This window comes from Aspergillus heteromorphus (assembly GCF_003184545.1).
Source record: "Aspergillus heteromorphus CBS 117.55 chromosome Unknown BO70scaffold_8, whole genome shotgun sequence".
Classification (NCBI taxonomy): Eukaryota; Fungi; Ascomycota; class Eurotiomycetes; order Eurotiales; family Aspergillaceae; genus Aspergillus; species Aspergillus heteromorphus.
In genome coordinates, this window is record NW_020290413.1 from 677075 (window position 1) to 694143 (window position 17069).

Below are 17069 nucleotides of genomic sequence, written 5' to 3' on the forward strand. Positions count from 1 at the left end.
TGTATGGGGGTGGAGGGGGTGAGGGTCGAGGGTCGTGTTGTCAGATGAAAATTGCTGCTTGAGGACGGAGGAGGCGATATGATACGGTTCGGCCAGTGGGGTTCTGATTTGTGCAGTGGAGAGCGAGTAAGCGGTGGGCGGCGGCAGGATTTATACCGTCTGCAGGCCTGACTCACCCCTCTTCCGTCAGTCAACAAGGAACCAGCAATTAACCGTACCTCTTTCACTTTCAAGATTTACCTGGTCTACAGGTAATCAAGGATATGCGTCGGATTGTCCATGCTGTATGGAGCGGAGTGATCTAAGGCCAATTGGTCATACATACGAATCAAGGCCGTTTGTAAGCCTATCTACCCACCAAGTCGACAAGTATGAGATCTCGCAAGATAGAGGAATAGGAAACTCTGGAGAAGTAACATGAAGATACTGCAATACAGAATTATATACAACATAAGGCATGATTTTGAGCGTGCATCTGTCATCTCAACAAGTCTAGCATCATGATTTTACACATCCTTTTTGTCTGACAACAATGGCTGGGTATATAAGACAACAATCATCAAATAGGTACTAGCAACCTATTCTGCGTCGCTCTCTTCACTGGCAGATTCTTCTTCACTCATCTCGTCCTCGTCCTCCTCTTCAGAATAATCTTCCGAGTCCTCTAGCGTTGAGGGATTATCAGTGGGCAACATCACGAATGCTTTGAGGCAAGTGATCCGGTTCCCGGTTGCATAATCGTTCAAGAGCTTTCCAACTTGTTTGGTTTTCTCTTTCTTCTCAGGGGACTTCTTCTTCGTAACCTTCTCGGTCAAATCCCCACCGTGGAGCAGCCAAACACGTACCAAACCCTCACTGTTCGCTGTTACCACCAGAAGATCATCGTCGTTGGTAGCCTGACCCTCCAAGCTAAGGATTTCAAAGTCCTTCACTCGACCAGGGAAGCCTGCTTCTCTACCACCTAGTTGAGCGACAGCTTCCGCATAAGGAATGGGCGAGTCATCTCCCTCAGGAGCTTTTTGCACCTTCTTGGTAGAGTAGAAAATGACTCTACCATCCTCTGTCGAAACAGCGAGCAGCTCATCGCTATCCTCCGATGAAGGATTCGGATTCATATACTTCAGCTGGTGAGGCTTGCTCCGAGGGCTTGGGAATACTCTACAGATAGGGGTGGAGTCCTGTAGAACCTGGTCAGTTTTGGCCAACACAGCAGCGACCGGCAATATATGACTTACTATTCCAAAGACGACCGCGCCCCATTCGAACGCAACAGCAAACTCATCACCCTTGGCATTCCACACAATCCTCCGTCCTTCCCCAGTACTCCACTTGCCCTCCTTGACACTCTGGAGGATTTCTCTGTTGAAGTTCAACACACCAGCTTTCTTGCCAGTGACCAGGTTCCATAGTCTCATGCATTTCTCGCCCTTTCCTACACTCAACATCAACTTCATACTGGGGTGAACGGCGAAGTCGTTAACGCCGGAAGGAGAGCCTCCAGGAGGTGCCGTGTCCCCACTGGGCCTGCCCATAACTTTCGGGTGGGGAGCCTTGATGGTGGAAACAACAGAGAAATCACGAGTCTTGGTGACGGAGATGGTATTGTCCTCGGAGCCGACAAGGATCTTCGAACGGGACGGGAATTCGATGGCTGTAATCGGGGCCGAATGATGCATCAATGTACCCAACTCGCGGTTCTTGGGGTTTTCGAGGATTTTGTTGCCAGCCAGAGTCGGGATGGTCGGGAAATGCTCATTTACCGCAACGGGCGCAGCGGACAGAGAGTAAAGGTTGACGCGCTCATCCGTAGCACCAGTAGCCAGGATAACTTGGGGAGCTTCTGTTGAATCCGCCTTCGGCATGGGGGACAAGGCCAGGCACCGAATGGCAGACATATGAGCCTCGAAAAGGAAGTTGTCCACGAACTGCACTAGGCTGGAGCTGCTTCCAGCCTCCTCAGCATCCTTTGATGCAAAAGAGTCAGGCGAAACCGCGGCAGTGAAGCCATGTAGGACTCTCTCGTAGGATCCAGTGACGATTTGCAGTGTAATGGACGGGCTGTCGGCAGTTGAGGTCGAGGGAGTTGGCTTGGCCAGCTTTGATGGCTCCTGTGCGGTCTGGCGGCCCTTGGCCATCTCCTCTCTCTTGCGCTTTACCATGGCTGTGAGTTGGCTAAGAAATGATGGCTCCTGGCGATGTTTTTGTTGGATTGACCATCACACAGCATGCTATCTGAGCGGGCAACTTTTTTTTTCTGCCGGGTGTTATCACGCTCCGGGGGCGGTGAAGAAATCGGGTATCCTGCCTGGGGTGTCAAGATACCGCATGCGGCAGTCGCCCGGGCAGCGGATGGGGTTGGAAGGAGCACAAGAAAGCGAACACCAGGAAGGCGAACTATTTCTGCCTCAGGCCGACTAACACATTTCACTGGTTTGGTTGAATGGCTCACCTCCTGCCTAAGCCTGGCAGTGGTCCTCCGTACCTTCCCTAACAGTAGATAAGTAGGTTCGTAACATGCTTGGAATGGCGCCCCTAGTAAGGAAGGATCCGGTGGTAGCTAGGGACTCCTACCCGTCCGCTACCTCGCATCGCCGTACCAAACCAACGACACCCACCCATACCTGCCCCCCTACCACCGCCCATACTACCCATACCTGGCGCTGTGCTGCTGCTCCCGGCACTCACCCAGATCCTCCAACCAACCAACCAAAGTTCCTCCCATACTACCCGTCCAGCAAGTCTCATCACCACTAACACCAACCCCCCCCCAAAAATCCCTTCACAGCGAAATCTTCGCGTCGTGTCTTCTGCATCCCATAACCACACCACCCCATCCTTTCCATCATTTCTGAGCGATTTTTTCCATCTGGATGACTTCGCTCAATCCACTCCCCTTAATTTTAGCGCGTTAATCGGATGCTGTGTTCCCCGAAATAGACTCCATGCTCCGTGACGAGCTTCTCCGGTCTAAGAACGATGAGATCGCGTACGTATTTAATTTTTCCCACCGATTCATTCTACTCCTTTGGCTTTTGCGATTCCGAATTATCGCTTACTTTGAATTTTAGACGTTGTTTGTCGTCGCGGAAGCGCAAACTGAGCGAGCTCTACTTTGCGACCGTAGGCTTCGCGGACGCGACCGAGAACGCCCCGGCGGACTCGCTATATCGCCAGAAGGAACAGGCCTTCCTTGACGCCAACGACCTCTCGAAGTAAGTCGCTCCAACCAACCTCATGCTTTCTCATGACACTTTTTATTCATCTGCGTTTTTCACTTTCCAATTTCCCACTTTTCACTATTTGGCCTAACTTCTCGTGCTTCGAATTATCCTAATCGCTCAATGTATACTGATTGTCCCCAGAGGCCGCTACTTCAATGAAGCTACTCTCCCACCATTGCCTGACTATGCATCGATCCTGTCGCGTAGGAGCAGGGAGGCGGCGGCAGCTGCAGCGCCGTCATCACCGGTGCCAGCGGAATCTGTACCCAAAGCCCATGATGCTGCTGTTGCCCGTTCACCAGTAAGACCAGAGAGTACTACTGTTCAGGTCGTTGCGAATGGCGCGGAGCAACAGCCCAAGCACATCCAGCTTCCGGAACTGAAACCCTCTGACTCTTTACCTGAGCCGTCAACATTGGGGACTTCTAACCAGACTGCGCCTGTCACCGCCCCCCATGCCTCTCAAAGGCCTGATGTGTCGATTCCGGAAGTTGCGCAACCCGTTCAACCCTCGGTTGTTAAGAACAAGGTGTCTTATCCCACGCTAGAGACACAAAAAGGCATTCGCAACAATGATATCATTGATGCCAGTACATCTCCAGCCCTGACGCAGCCATCACCCACTGGAAGTGTTCCCCCGCCGGACGTGACGTCTTCCCAGAAGACGGATGATGCACGTCCATCCATCCCTCTTGGTCGAACCCCCCAGGTGCCTGAACAACCTCTCTCACCCGTCTCCTCAGCCGGCCCATATTCCAACAATACACCGGCACCAGTCACTGTGTCACCAGCTACCAGCCCTGCAGAGGAGATTATCGATAAGGCCCCAACTCCTAAGGACGAAGAGACTGCCAAGGCACCGACTAACCTGGTACCCTCGACACCCGACGAGCAACTTCGCTTGGAGGAAGCTCAGTCACTTCAACAAAGTACACTATCAGCGACCAAACCAGTTGGGGACGAATCTACCACGAATCAAGTAATCCAGGAAGACGTTGGCTCGACGCCGGTTGCCATCAAAGAGCCCCCAAGTGAGCTCCCCGAGGTGATACCTAGTCGTTCGCTGCTGGAGACTAAGACAGCCGATGGAGTACTTGGAGCCGTGAACCTACACGAAACCCCTGCAAAACGTCAACCCGCCCCTGCTGCTCAAGTTGAGGCTGATGCAAAGGTTGTGACCGAAGCGACCCCGGTGGTCAAGAAACCCACGCCGCCAACTCATCCAGCTCTTCCTACTACAGAAAGGATGACAACCAGAGTATCCTCTGGAGCCATTAGACATAAATCCGTTTCTGAAATATTGGGCGAGCCCCCCAAAGCAGCCTCTTCCCCATCTGACAAAGGAAGTTCTTCAGAGAAGCCAGAAACCCCACGAGTTGCCGCTGGTGCGGCCCCTGACTCTGCAGCACGCATGCGATTCAAAGACCGGAAAGCGCGAGAGAAAGAAAGGACCAAGATGTCTACAGTCGTATTTCCTAAACAGCAGCAACAGCAACAGCCGCAGGAGAAGAGCGAGTCCATGGAATTGGTCCGTCAGCACGCGGGTGACCTTGCTAAGCTCAATGAAGAGCAAGACTATCTTTTTACCTTGTTCCAGAACAGAGCGTATGCCCCTCCACGAGGCCAACATCTCAGTACACTCATCGCGTCCTCTCACAAAACCCTTAATACCGCCAACCACTTCCTTGATTATCAGGAACAAATGGATTGCCGTACTCTGCGTCGAATCTACTCCTTGCAGAATGCGAATAGGTGGCCTTTGCGCCAACTGAAGCGTTCGGTCGAGCCACCCCGGGAGGGGTCCCACTGGGATGTTCTTCTGGACCATATGAAGTGGATGCGCACTGATTTTCGCGAAGAGCGGAAATGGAAGATTGCAGCTGCAAAAAGCTGCGCTGATTGGTGTGCGGAGTACGTCAACAGTGACCCAGAGCATCGATCACTGCTTCGTGTGCAAGTGAGGGCACCGGCATCGAAGTCAGATAGCGGAGTTCAAGCAAAAGCAAGCTTGATATCGCCACCTGAAGAGGCGGTTGATGAGATGATGGCAGTTTCCCATCCTACGCCAGACCTGGTACCTTCAACCGAAGAAGATTCTGTCAGCGAAGGATTCAATGACGAGCTACGTCATGATATACATGACACAGTTGCACCGGCTGCTATCTTTTCGCTGGGTACCGATGAGTTCACATTTTCACTAGATATGACACCGGCAGCCCAGAAAATTCTTGACGAGCTGCCAATCTATACACCAGTCACCGTTTCTCCAGATACGAACATGGCCGAATTCAAAGAGCCTCCAGACTCTGTGTGGAAGACCGAGATTCTCCCCGTTTCGAAGTATGCGTCAGGCAAAATCACGTTCCACGACGATGAACCCCCTCGAAAACGTAGTCGCTACGATTACTCGCAATACAACTCTGACCCCGAGCAAGGCGTGCTGGACCTACCACCTGAACAGACTAACGTTGCACTTTTCCGACCCGAGAACCGACATATACGCGATAGAATCCACCCGGGACACTCATTCAGGCCTCCAACTGAGCATCCTATGCCATCGGTTGGCTTTTTCGAGTCCCGACAGTCGTCTCAATGGACCTATGCCGAGGATGACGAGCTACGCCGTCTTGTGAAGGAGTACTCATACAATTGGTCTCTGATTTCTAACTGTCTGACCCCATCATCGCAATTTACCTCCGGGGCTGAAAGACGGACACCCTGGGAATGTTTTGAGCGTTGGGTTGGCTTGGAAGGGTTGCCTGCCGACATGTCTAAGACGCAGTACTTCCGTGCTTACCACCAAAGGCTTGAGACTGCACAGCGCACTGTCTTGGCACAGCAACAAGCTGCACAGCAACAGCAGCAGCAGCAGCAACAACAACAGCAGCAGCAGCAGCAGCAGCAAGGCAGCAGCAGCAGCAACAACAACAACAACAATACCCAGTCAATGCCTCCTGTTCGGAGGAGAACCACGCAACCTCTCAGGGTTGACCGGAGAAGGTCTTCGAAACACCTTGCACTTCTTGACGCTATGCGAAAATTAGCTAAGAAGCGGGAGACGTTGCTTCAGAAGCAGCAACACGGTAAGAGGCGAAGCAGCAAACTTCCATTGAGCGACACTGACTCGTTACGTCTTTTTTAGCCTCCCATCTAGCGTCATTAAGAAAGGTCAACGAAGCGAACCAGCCAAAACCCCCAATCTCATCCCCTGCTGAATTCAGTCGGCTCAAGTATGAGCGTGAGCTGAAGCTCCAGGAGCGGCAAGAGCAATATAGGCAGCAAATGATTGCCCAGCAAAGAGTAAGGCCGCGTGTTCCGGTTACTGAATACTGAATCTCTAACTGACATTTCGCGTCAAGGCAAACCTGGCGGCTCAGCGTGCTGGTCAAATGCCTAATCAGCAGCCGATAATAAATGCACCCGGGCGGACGCCTGGTGCAATGCCCCATAACCCTGGAACTGCAGCTATGGCTGGCAATACCGCCAATGGCCTACCCAACGGGTTGCCTAACGGGTTGCCCAATGGAGTGCCACCTGGTGTCGGTCCCAACCAAGCCCGTCCTCATATCCAAGGCCTGCCCAGTGGCACACCGGTCAACGGATCTATGCCCTCGAACCCCATGGCTATGAAGATGATGCCACAGTCAGGAATGCAGCAAAACAACGGTCCTCGTCCTGGAATGCCCATGCAGACACCGCCAGACAATACGCGCGTCATGCGAGAGGCGAACCGGCTCCAAGAGCAACAGCAACGACTCCTGCAGTCCAGACAGCAACCGCCACAGCAGCACCCACATCAGCAGCAGGCCCAAGCTCAACAAGCACAGCAGCAATTCCACAGTCAACAGCAGTTTGTGCCTCAAGGATCTCACTCTCCGAACATGAACATGCCCAACGTTAACGGCACTCCAAACAACCCTGCCATGATGGCGGCGCTCCAGGCCGGAGGGGGTATGCAAAGCCCGTCTTTCCACAACACCACCCCTCAGGGTGTCTCGACGCCCTCACCCCGTATGGGTCAACCAAATCTTCTATCTGGCGGGGTCGTACCGACCATCAGTAGCATACAAAGCCAGATTCAGAGGACCAACCCCAACATGACTCCGGAACAAGTGAATAAACTGGCAACTGATCGGTTGCACCAATACCAGCAGCAGCGCATGTCCCAGGTCGCCATGAATGCAGCTGCTGGCAACATTGGCAGTGTGCAGGCCAACTACCAGGTCCCGCATGACAGCAGTTTCCAGTCCCCTCCACAAGGGTTGAACGGTGGACCGGGCATGCAAGTACCTCAAACACAGGGCTACTCGCCCATGATGCGTGTGCCTCAGCCCTCGCAGCAAAGTCGAGTCGGCGTGGGGAGCTCTCCAGCCATGAATGGAGCGGTGGCTCAGCCAAGCCGAAGCGTGACGCCGCAGACCCAGCGCAGCGGCAGCGCCCAGGCTGGCGCCGTGCCCGGTACGAGCAAGAGCCCCAATCCTCCCCAGGCCCAGACCGCGAGTAGCTGAATGCTCGAGACCACCCTCTTTTCTTCTTCGAATGTAAATATTCTTCCACCCATTCTATAACCTTTTATTCACCCCGCTGCGAGGCTCCATCCTTTTGACCGATGGCATGAACTTTGCTGCTTGACGCTTTGCCCCCTGATATCCCGATTTCTTTCTCCGCCTCTTACCTTCTCCCCCCTGCTCCGTTTTCACATCCCCAATCGTGTCATCTTCCTTATTGTGCCATCTCCTGGCGATGGCGATCATCCTGTGCCTGGAATGCATGGTACGCTTCCAGTCCCCTTTTTCCCGGGGTTCTTTTTCATTTCATCATTTGCAATTTTGTACTACATGTATTGATAGGACGGATACAAAAAGGTCGGGGGATTCTTTGGACGTCAGTTGGAATGGATGACTTAGAGAGCAAGAGACAAACTAATGGCTACGACTGTACGATTACAACTGGTTCAATCATTCTTCGAGAAATTTAAGATTTTTTAAGATACTTTGACAGAGACCGTAGATATCCGACCTATGCAGTAAGTATGGGACGGGGCTAGGCGCGCGTCAAAGCCCGCGCCTTTTGCCACCGCCTTCTTTTATTATCCCGCCGATCTCAAGCTCTCCGGCAGCTTCCCTCCTCACATTCCCTGGCAGGTCTTGCCATATACCCCGCAGGTACTCATCTCGCACACATGGGTTGACATTGAACTTGAATCCCGTTTCCTCTTCTACACTCACACCAGGCGCCCTGCAGGCGAGAGACCAACACAATGTCCTCATCCCAGCCTCCGCAGAACGGCAACGCCGAACCGCAAGGGAAGTCCTCAGCCAAGCCCTTCTCTCTCTCACTTGGAGGCGGCACCCCCACCCCAGCAAACGGACAGTCCAAAAAGACCTCCTTCAATCTCCAGAAAACCTCCACCCGATCTACAGACCCCCCCAGCCGGACAACCCTCACGCGCCGCCCCCATCATAATCTCCACGATGACGAAGATTCCGACACTGAAGAAGCGGCAGCGCCCGCCCACGAAGCCGTCATGGGCTTCGACACCCTCACCGGAACCGCCATCTCGGCCAACCAGGCCGACCAGAAACGCGAGCTGGTCATCCCCGTTGCCGGAAACAACAACTGGCGCAACCGGCCCGGCGTCAATGTGCGAAACCCCAAGGGCAAGAATCTTCTCCCCAGGGAGGTGCAGGCCATGCAGGAGGCGCAGAAACGGGGCGAAGTCCCCGGGGAGAATACCGATACTGAACGGCCGAGTATGGCCTTTGGGTTGACCTTTGCGCAGCCGGGCGCGGAGACCGAGGCCGCGGATAAGGAGCAGGATCACAATATGACGGACGCCGAACCGGCTGTTGCTGAGCAACGGAAACCGCTTACCCAGGATGAGATTGCCTTGCAGGCGCTAATTCGGGATAGTAAGGGCGAGACGGAAGGGAGGTCTGATCTTGTGATTGAGTCGGCGAATCGGGAGGGGGGCAGATATGATGAGTCGACCTCGTTCCGTGCGGATGTCGCCTTGCGCCCGGAATCGGCCACCCTTGATCAGTATAATGCTATTCCTGTGGAGGAGTTCGGTGCGGCCCTGCTGCGTGGTATGGGCTGGAAGGAAGGCGAGGCGGTTGGGAGAGGGAAATACGGCGGTGCTGCTGGCAACCAGGCGGCCAAGCCGCGGGTTCCGGAGCGGAGGCCTGGTTTCTTGGGAATTGGAGCGAAGGATGCATCGGGAGGTAAAGGTGCTGAGACAGAGTTCGGCGCGTGGGGGAAAGCGGCCATGCGCAAAGGGTCCCGAAAGACAGGGAAGGAAGGCGAGAACAATACGGAGGGGGTGTACATGCCTATTATGATGAGGAATTCGAAGACGGGCGAGTTCATAACTGAAGAGGAGCTCGCGATCCAACGAAAGGAGGCGAAGAAACGGGGGGACGAGGATGAATGGAAAGAGAGAAGAGACCGCAACTTAGAGAAGAGTGGACGCGATAAAGATCGTGATCAGGACTCTCGACGCCGTGACTACGATGATGATGATAGCGATCGCTATGAGAGACGCAGGACCACTGGGTCTTCCAGGAGAGACCGGAGTCGGTCATCCGGCGATCGACGATCGAGAAGCCGCAAATATGGAGAAGAAGATAGCGACAGTCGCGATGATCGATACTACAGGGACAGAGACCGTGACCGTGACCGTGATCGTGACCGTGACTACCGTCGGGATCGAGATCGGAATGGGGATCGGGAACGGGAGCGCGAGAAAGACAAGGATAGAGACCGAGACCGAAGCAGACGGTATCGCGATGATGATCGCCATAGCTCGAGGCACTCGTCATCACATACCTCAAGCAGGCATCGGGATCGGGATCGGGATCGGGATCGGGATCGGGATCGGGACACTGACCAGGACCGGGACCGTGACCGTGGCTCCCACCGGAGAAGGAGAGATGATGATAGATAAGTCCTAAAATGAAAGCTCGTGCTCTTTTTGCACTGGCTAAGTCTATAGAACCATATAACAAAAATTCCCACGCGATGATTTGATCGCATCTTGGGACAAACCCAGTGCTTCGGTAAAGGTACGTAGATAGAGATATCCGGCTACAAAACAGAGCGGCCTTGCCTTGCCTTGCCATGAACTTCAAAATGACAATGTCCAACAATATCTTACCGGTTCGCGCATAAGCAAAAGAATCTATGTAAAACAATGGTCTAAACAGCTTCCTTCCTATTCAAAGCGGGTATTACCATACACACCCAAAACAAAACTTTTGTATACTGATTTTCCTCTCCCAGAAAAAGAGAACAATGGCAACAATAACAACAGCAACAACACACAGCAGTAAGTACTCCGTTGAAAAAGCGCCAGTATACCGTAGTAAATCGCAAACGTGCAGATTAACTTGATCTATTTGTACATAGTCTCATTCATTTCACAAGTAATTTTCCCTTTTTGTTTTTATAATGTTTTGCAATCATGGTATGGTGCACATGCCATCTATACCCCCAGCATGACCACGTCTTTCTCCGGTTCGGGGGCAGTCTCATCTGAGGAGGGGTTGCTGAATGGATCGTAGGCGTTGGAGACACCCAACCCTCCCAGTCCGACTCCACCATCCATCTCCGCGAGGACCCACTCTACGAGGTAGCTCTCGTCAGAGAGCTCCTCGATTCGACGATAATGGCGGTCGGTGTATGATGCCAGGGCTTGCATGATATCTTTCATACCGGCGGTGGAACCGCCATCACTGCGCCGCTTTTTCATGCTTGAGGTTGCAAGGTCGATGAACGTCGAGGCAGGGTAGGAGCGGAATAGAGCGAACAAGATACGCTGTGCAACTCTGGAGTGGCGAGCGTTGGTGTTCCAGTCACGGATTCTGAGGAGCAGGGTACGCAGGTTTTCGGGGTCAAGGGTTTGGAGAACCTCATCGATGGAAGGGTCGCCCGTTAGGCTGTTTGCACGGGCGATGTCTTGGGATTCGGTTGAATACGGGTCATCTGAGGCATCGATGGCAGCATTGAACAGAGAGAGGAGTCTTCCTGGGTGGTTGAGCTGGAGGGCAAGAGTGATGGCCTCACGATAAGCTCCGGCACGGATGTAGTTTTGGAGCTGTTGGTCTTGCTCGATACGAGCGGAATTGGCATTGACGGTAGCCGTGTAGGTAGCGGAGGTGGTGTCGGTCCAGAAGGTAACGGTGGAATCGGCAGAGCCAGAGGCCAGTCCGTAAGGGGAGGAAGTTTTATGAGTCGGGTAAGACAGAACATCATCGCGGTTGCCGGATGGCGTAGGGCTGGCCAAAGCCCAGACACGATCCGTGTGGTTGTCGAGGGTCGTCTCGAGTTCGCCTGTGTATGGGGACCAGAGCTTCACCAAACCATCTGCAGCCGCTGACGCCACCAGAGGCCGCATCTCTGTAGCTGCATTGTGCACTGCTGCTTCATCTTCTTCCTCGTCTTCTTTGCCGGACAAATCCGGAGGTGGAAGCCATATCACCTTAAGCACACTGTTGGTGTGGCCTTCGAAGGTGAGCAGGCAGCTGTAATCCGCGAGACTCCAGATCTTGATAGTCTTGTCACCTGACGCCGTAGCAATCATGCCTCTGTTTGTGCTCGTGCCGGAGTCAGAACTGAGAATAGGAGTGCCTCGGGGAGCGAAGCGTGTTGACCAGACTCCTCTCTTGTGCCCACGGAGAACACCCAAGACAGAACCATCCTCTACGGACCAGATCTTCACAGTACGATCCTGTGAGGCCGATGCAAAAAGAGTTGATGAGGGGTTGATATCAAGAGCGTTGATATCTTTCTCGTGGGCTTTCCGAGTGAAGATTGCCTTCGGGTTGTGCGGTTTCGAGGAGCTAAGCGGGGCTAACTTGCCCGTTTCCCATCGCTTGATGGTGCGGTCTTGGGAGCCAGTAAGTAGGAAGGAGGGAGGGTGGTTCAAGGGGTCATTGTGCGCAGGGGTGTTGGCTGGCGGCGGAACTCGAGGGAAACTGATGGCACCCAGTGACTCGGCATGACCAGTGAGGACTGCAAAGCATGTGTAAGAGGAAGTCGCCGGGTCAAGACGCCAAAGGCGAGCTGTGTTGTCCTTTGCGCCGGTGGCCAGCCAGTGGCCCGACCAGTCCACATCCAAACAGATAATGATGTCGTCGTGGCCTTCCAGATGCGTGACATCAGCCCCAAAGTACTCTTCTCCTTCAGCAGCAGGTCTGTCCGCAGACGGGCCTACTGTGACCACCCTGATGCTTTCTGTGTTCGTGGCCAGGGCAAGCATCGACCGATCAGGGCCGACATATGCAAGGTCGATTATGTCGTCATCGTGGCCCGATATGCGTCTAATGACTGGCAATGGCTCGATTGTAGTCCCGGCCTTGTAGTCGGTCAAAGGCTCAAGAGAGTGAAGCCGAATGGTTTGGTCGGCATGCACGGTCATCGCGAACGGCATGCCCGCGGAGTACTGGATTGCTACCACAGCCTCAAACTCCTGCGCAGCTTCTTGCTCGAGAGTCACCTCCCCACCCCGGTTGCAATCCCATACACGCAGTCGGCCATTCTCTCCTCCCACCAGGCACAGCGCGCTATCAGCGACAAAGGATGCTGCTTCAACACTCTCAAGGACGGGGATGACCCTGCGTGTCTTGAAAGTCCGTACATCCCACACAATGACGGTCTTGTCGCGGCTGGCAGACAGCAGCGCATTTTCTGTTACTGAGTACGAGAGGCTTCGCACAACAGAGACGTGAGACTCAAGAGATGCGATGGGTTTCCTCTTATTCAAATCCCACACGCGCACCAGACCCTCCTCGTCTCCCGAGGCCAGCCTGAAAGCACCGATCGAGTCGACAACCTCATCCATTTCCTCGTCAGAGTCATCCGACTTGCCCTTGCCCTTCTTCTTCTTCTTCTTGGATGATGATTTGTTGTCGCCATCCTGGAAGGGTGTTTGGAAGAAGCACAAAGCCGAGATAACACCACCATGGCCATGGAAAGTATGTGTGATATATCCGCCCCGGATGTCCCAGATCTTGATTGAGCCGTCGGCGGCGCCAGTTGCCAAAAGGGTGCCAGTGGGGTCAATTGCAGTCGTTACGACAGGTGCCGTGTGAGGCTTGACGGTCCTGGTCAATGTCGCGTCGACGGATCGTGTGGACTCGTCCAAAGGCGTCAGGGAATAAATGCGCATGGACATGGATCGCGAGCAAAGAACGACATGGGAAGCCGAGGGAGAAACTAGGAATGGTTAGAGGGACTGCCGTGGTGAAGTAGAAAAGGGAAGCGAAAGGAAGAGAGCGTTGCGTACTGGCTAGGCTAGTGATGATTTCGCCATCCTAGAACATTCGAATTAGCAACGGGCATTAGATTTGGTGATGACCGGGGTAAGCTCACTCCTTCAAGACTGGCGACCTGATCGCCAGTCTCCAGGTCAACCACGAGGGCATCCTCGCCGATACAAGTCGCCAATAGACGGCCACTGGCATCGAGCGCGGTGCTTCCTCCGGTGTAGATGGGACGAAGGGTTCGAGACGCCTCGAAGGTCGTCTTGACTACGACTTTAGACATGATTTGCGGGAATTCTCAACGGCCAGGTGTCAAGAGGTCTATCGCGCCATCATACGCCCGATCCGAGCTGTCGATGCAAAAGAGACTGGCAGTTGCTTAATTCCGGCCGCATCGCCGTCGCGCCGAATCTTTTTTCGAGATGTTTGCTTTGTTTGTCTGGTCGCAAAGGCGGGACCCCGCCAGCCCGTGATCGTAGCCGCTCCAGGCGCCTCAGCCGCCCATATGATGCCGGCCTGCCATGGAGAACATGATCAACCAACCACTTTCCCTTCGCGAGCTCCGGTTACTCCCCTTCAACGAAGGAAGGCCTCGACAGCCTCTCGTCAATGCACCCTGAATAGAATTCATGCTCACGCGATGGGGCGTCGAGCGTATCTGAATCGGCTGGCTTTGGTAGGCTCATCCTCCATTCTTTTCCTGTATATGGTGGTGCATCTGGCGTAGCTTGTCTTTCGCGTGGCTGTCCTTTCTTGAAGTAATGCCCAAATACCCAGAGGCTCCATCTGTGCAAAATCTAAATATGACCTCTACCTGTGTACGATGTGTGTCTCTACCAGCCTGTCCATCATGTTGATATCGACTATTGCCTCTCATCACTCACTTGTTTATGCCTTACACTTCACGCCCCGCTAGAAAGGAATGAAAATTGACTCTGATCAAGGGCCGGTCTCCATACGAAGCTCCAGAGCGCCCTTCAATCTCAGTGGCGCCGTCAGAAAATGTCACGCAGCGGACGGTATCAGGCTTACATGCGGATGGATACGTCCAGAATTACGATGAGAGAGGCCACCCAGTCAACCCAGAGTCCAAGACATTTGGGCGGGAGCTTCGAAGAGCCAAAAATGACATTCTTTCCACCATGGGGATCGTCGTTAGCGAAGATGGCAACGTGGGTGGTCCTATCGAGCAACAGAAAATCGATAATATAGCCGCGGAGAATGACTATGGTTTGATCATGGCCACTCTGGACCAAGTTTCGGTATTTCTTGGCTCATGGTGGACCACATCACTTCTGGGCCGAATACAAGTAAGAATCCTCTGATACTATCATTGGGCTTCTCTAGGGCTTGAGTTGAACTGAACCGTTTGTCAGACCTTTAGGAGCTATACGGATCTCCCCTTGCTAAGCATAGTAAGACACGAACGCGCGGCTTATGGGATTCTGGGTTTCTACTTTGCTGGGATTCCAGCATGGGCGGTGTCCACCTGTATATCTTTCTGTCGACACCATCCCCTGGAACGCTTGATTGCTTCTATCCAGAATCACTTCTCGAACGATGATTTCGGATCAAAGCTTGTGCGGGCAATGTTGAACGTTCTACACTCTGCGTAAGTGGTCCGGACACACTCCACCCTTACCCCTGGCTAATAGCATGTTGTAGGACAAGAGGAACATTGCTGGTCCTAGGTATACAGACATACATGTACTCCCTCTTACAGTCTCTCCACCTTGTTCATTCCTATTCCATGCCTGGGCTCAAATTCTTTCTACCCTTTGGAGAATTGGCCGCTATGCAACTACCAAAGTTGCCCGCACAGCTCTCGGTTCAATCTCTGAGTGGATTCGTCTGGAATTTTTTGAAGACCCCATCTCTATTGGTCTACATCTATGTCTACCTCCGCCCAGTATTCGAAATCAGACTTTATCGCTTCATTCGCCGCAGATTGCCAAAGCCTATCTATGCTGATGAGCTTTCCGTCAAAGTGGCGTATGAGAATGACCTTGTCGATTGGATGATGCCAGCTCTTGGGCGTCGATCCGAGGAAGAAAACCGTCGCAGTAATATGTCCTTCACGGAAGACTTGGTTTACGAGATCAACTTTCTCCGTGCCTGGGTGCTATCGTGGTTCGGCTTTAAATCTCTACGAACGGCGCGAGCATCGGAGCAAGCAGCAGACGCCCGTCGCAGGCCAGAGTGGCTCGAGGCTCTACCTCAAAGCATCGAGCAATTACAGCATGAACGTCTATCTCGGACCCGGCGACCACGGAGACGGTCATCCGAGCCTCCACTCATTGAGGGTCAAAGGAATCATAACCGCCCTCGCTCTAGTTCCCCAAGTCGACGATCCACCGGTCAAGAACTGGGGCCGGGTATAGACTTCGGCGGTAACCAAGTTCTTACGAATGAAGAGAACCGTATGTCTCAGTCGCCGACAGAAATGAGTAGTGGGGATTTTGCGGAGATGGCCCCTTTACGACGCGCCAGAACTATGCCTCCACCTGACGACTCATCGACTTTGGCGAACGCAGAGTCGCAGCGCGGTGAGGCCAGTGAAACCCAGCGCAATTCGCGATCAAATACCCTTTTCTCTCGCCCATCATCACCTGAGACCTCTTCTCCAGGTTCGCCCCGCGTCCGGGCATCGCTGATCCATCAAAATTCCGATGTTATTACCATGCAGCTGGAGTTGCTGGGGACCCGTCTCTCGCAGAACCAGGGACAGGCAAACCCTAGGGCAGCAAACAATGAATCTGATCAAGTACCTTCAAATGGACAAACGGTAGTAGATGGACAGACAATCTCAGAGTTTCTGGATAACCTTATGTCGAACCAGGGCCGGAATCTGACGACTGTTGTTAGCTCGGATGCCATGGACAGTGATGGGCTTTCTAACATGACCACAAGCGTGTCACCTAGGCCTGGAGACGACATACTTGATTCTGATACTCAGGGACACCTACAAAGCCCGGAAGCAGAAGTGCCAACTGTTGGAGCACCCACATCAGAACCAGTCAACATCTTACCGGAAAGTATAGAAGAGCCGACCCAAACAGACGCACTCCAATCTACCGAGGTAGATCGCACCCAAGAAAACGACTTTGACTCCGAAATATTCCCTCATATCTCCGACCCCAATATTCGCCAAAACATGCCTGCAAATACCTCCGCAACTGCACATCGAGTCACAATTCTTTCCTCTCACCCCGTTGATTCCTTGGCCTCTCACCTTGCAGCCATAATCACTAATGTGATGTTCATACCTCTCGAATCTTTCTTTCTCCGATCCCTTGCTGCGTCATATCTTGCGGCTAAAGGTGCCCCTGCTGTTCTCCGTTCTGAAGTCCGAGGAATTGGGTTTTGGACCTGGGGCTCCCGATCGGATATCATTCCCTACATGGGCAAAATTGTTCTTATGGTTGGATTACAGGCCGCCGTGAATGCCAGTGTATGGGGTATATTCTCTGGCGCTGCCATCAAGATCGGGAGAAAATTCTGTGGTTGGGGAGCTCTGTGAGCTTGCTTTCCAGATCACCTCCTGCCTTACTATCTATCATCCATGAAACCCCCTATTGGTCATGCT

General features: G+C 53.2%; 5 protein-coding genes across 5 annotated transcripts; 3 read left to right on the top strand and 2 right to left on the bottom strand.

The window, feature by feature from the left end:
• Nucleotides 1-451: 451 nt before the first annotated feature.
• BO70DRAFT_360961 (putative 60S ribosome biogenesis protein Mak11) lies at nucleotides 452-2215 on the bottom strand. The gene is made up of 2 exons (XM_025542928.1): nucleotides 1236-2215; nucleotides 452-1178 (listed from the first exon to the last, which is right to left on the bottom strand). Exons 1-2 carry the CDS (start codon nucleotides 2157-2159, stop codon nucleotides 579-581), a joined length of 1524 nt encoding a protein of 507 aa, XP_025400698.1. The 5' UTR covers nucleotides 2160-2215; the 3' UTR covers nucleotides 452-578.
• Nucleotides 2216-2627: 412 nt separating this feature from the next.
• On the top strand, nucleotides 2628-8168 carry eaf1 (MYB and HSA domain protein). Its single transcript, XM_025540217.1, has 5 exons — nucleotides 2628-2986; nucleotides 3069-3212; nucleotides 3363-6304; nucleotides 6364-6521; nucleotides 6581-8168. The coding sequence occupies exons 1-5, from the start codon at nucleotides 2943-2945 to the stop codon at nucleotides 7727-7729; spliced, it is 4437 nt and encodes a 1478-aa protein (XP_025400699.1). The 5' UTR covers nucleotides 2628-2942; the 3' UTR covers nucleotides 7730-8168.
• A 197-nt stretch (nucleotides 8169-8365) lies between these two features.
• On the top strand, nucleotides 8366-10233 carry spp2 (spliceosome ATPase-activating subunit SPP2). The gene has a single exon (XM_025542929.1). The coding sequence runs from the start codon at nucleotides 8482-8484 to the stop codon at nucleotides 10165-10167; it is 1686 nt and encodes a 561-aa protein (XP_025400700.1). The 5' UTR covers nucleotides 8366-8481; the 3' UTR covers nucleotides 10168-10233.
• Nucleotides 10228-13766, bottom strand: BO70DRAFT_334249 (U3 snoRNA-associated protein UTP13; the record flags this gene model as incomplete). Its single annotated transcript, XM_025541008.1, has 3 exons — nucleotides 10228-13436; nucleotides 13507-13534; nucleotides 13593-13766. 3 exons carry the CDS (start codon nucleotides 13764-13766, stop codon nucleotides 10705-10707), a joined length of 2934 nt encoding a protein of 977 aa, XP_025400701.1. The 3' UTR covers nucleotides 10228-10704.
• Nucleotides 13767-14625: 859 nt separating this feature from the next.
• Nucleotides 14626-17003, top strand: BO70DRAFT_395273 (uncharacterized protein; the record flags this gene model as incomplete). Its single annotated transcript, XM_025546522.1, has 3 exons — nucleotides 14626-14793; nucleotides 14860-15095; nucleotides 15149-17003. 3 exons carry the CDS (start codon nucleotides 14626-14628, stop codon nucleotides 17001-17003), a joined length of 2259 nt encoding a protein of 752 aa, XP_025400702.1.
• Between the last annotated feature and the right edge of the window lie 66 nt (nucleotides 17004-17069).

Excerpts from the sequence above, each read along its gene's own strand:
- eaf1 (XM_025540217.1), top strand. The coding sequence starts at position 2,943 with ATGCTCCGTGACGAGCTTCTCCGGTCTAAGAACGATGAGATCGC. Across the intron at positions 3,213-3,362 it reads GACGCCAACGACCTCTCGAA|AGGCCGCTACTTCAATGAAG; the intron begins GTAAGTCGCTCC and ends GATTGTCCCCAG. Across the intron at positions 6,305-6,363 it reads GCTTCAGAAGCAGCAACACG|CCTCCCATCTAGCGTCATTA; the intron begins GTAAGAGGCGAA and ends CGTCTTTTTTAG.
- spp2 (XM_025542929.1), top strand. The coding sequence starts at position 8,482 with ATGTCCTCATCCCAGCCTCCGCAGAACGGCAACGCCGAACCGCAAGGG.
- BO70DRAFT_360961 (XM_025542928.1), bottom strand. The coding sequence starts at position 2,159 with ATGGTAAAGCGCAAGAGAGAGGAGATGGCCAAGGGCCGCCAGACCGCA. Across the intron at positions 1,179-1,235 it reads GCGCGGTCGTCTTTGGAATA|GACTCCACCCCTATCTGTAG; the intron begins GTAAGTCATATA and ends CAGGTTCTACAG.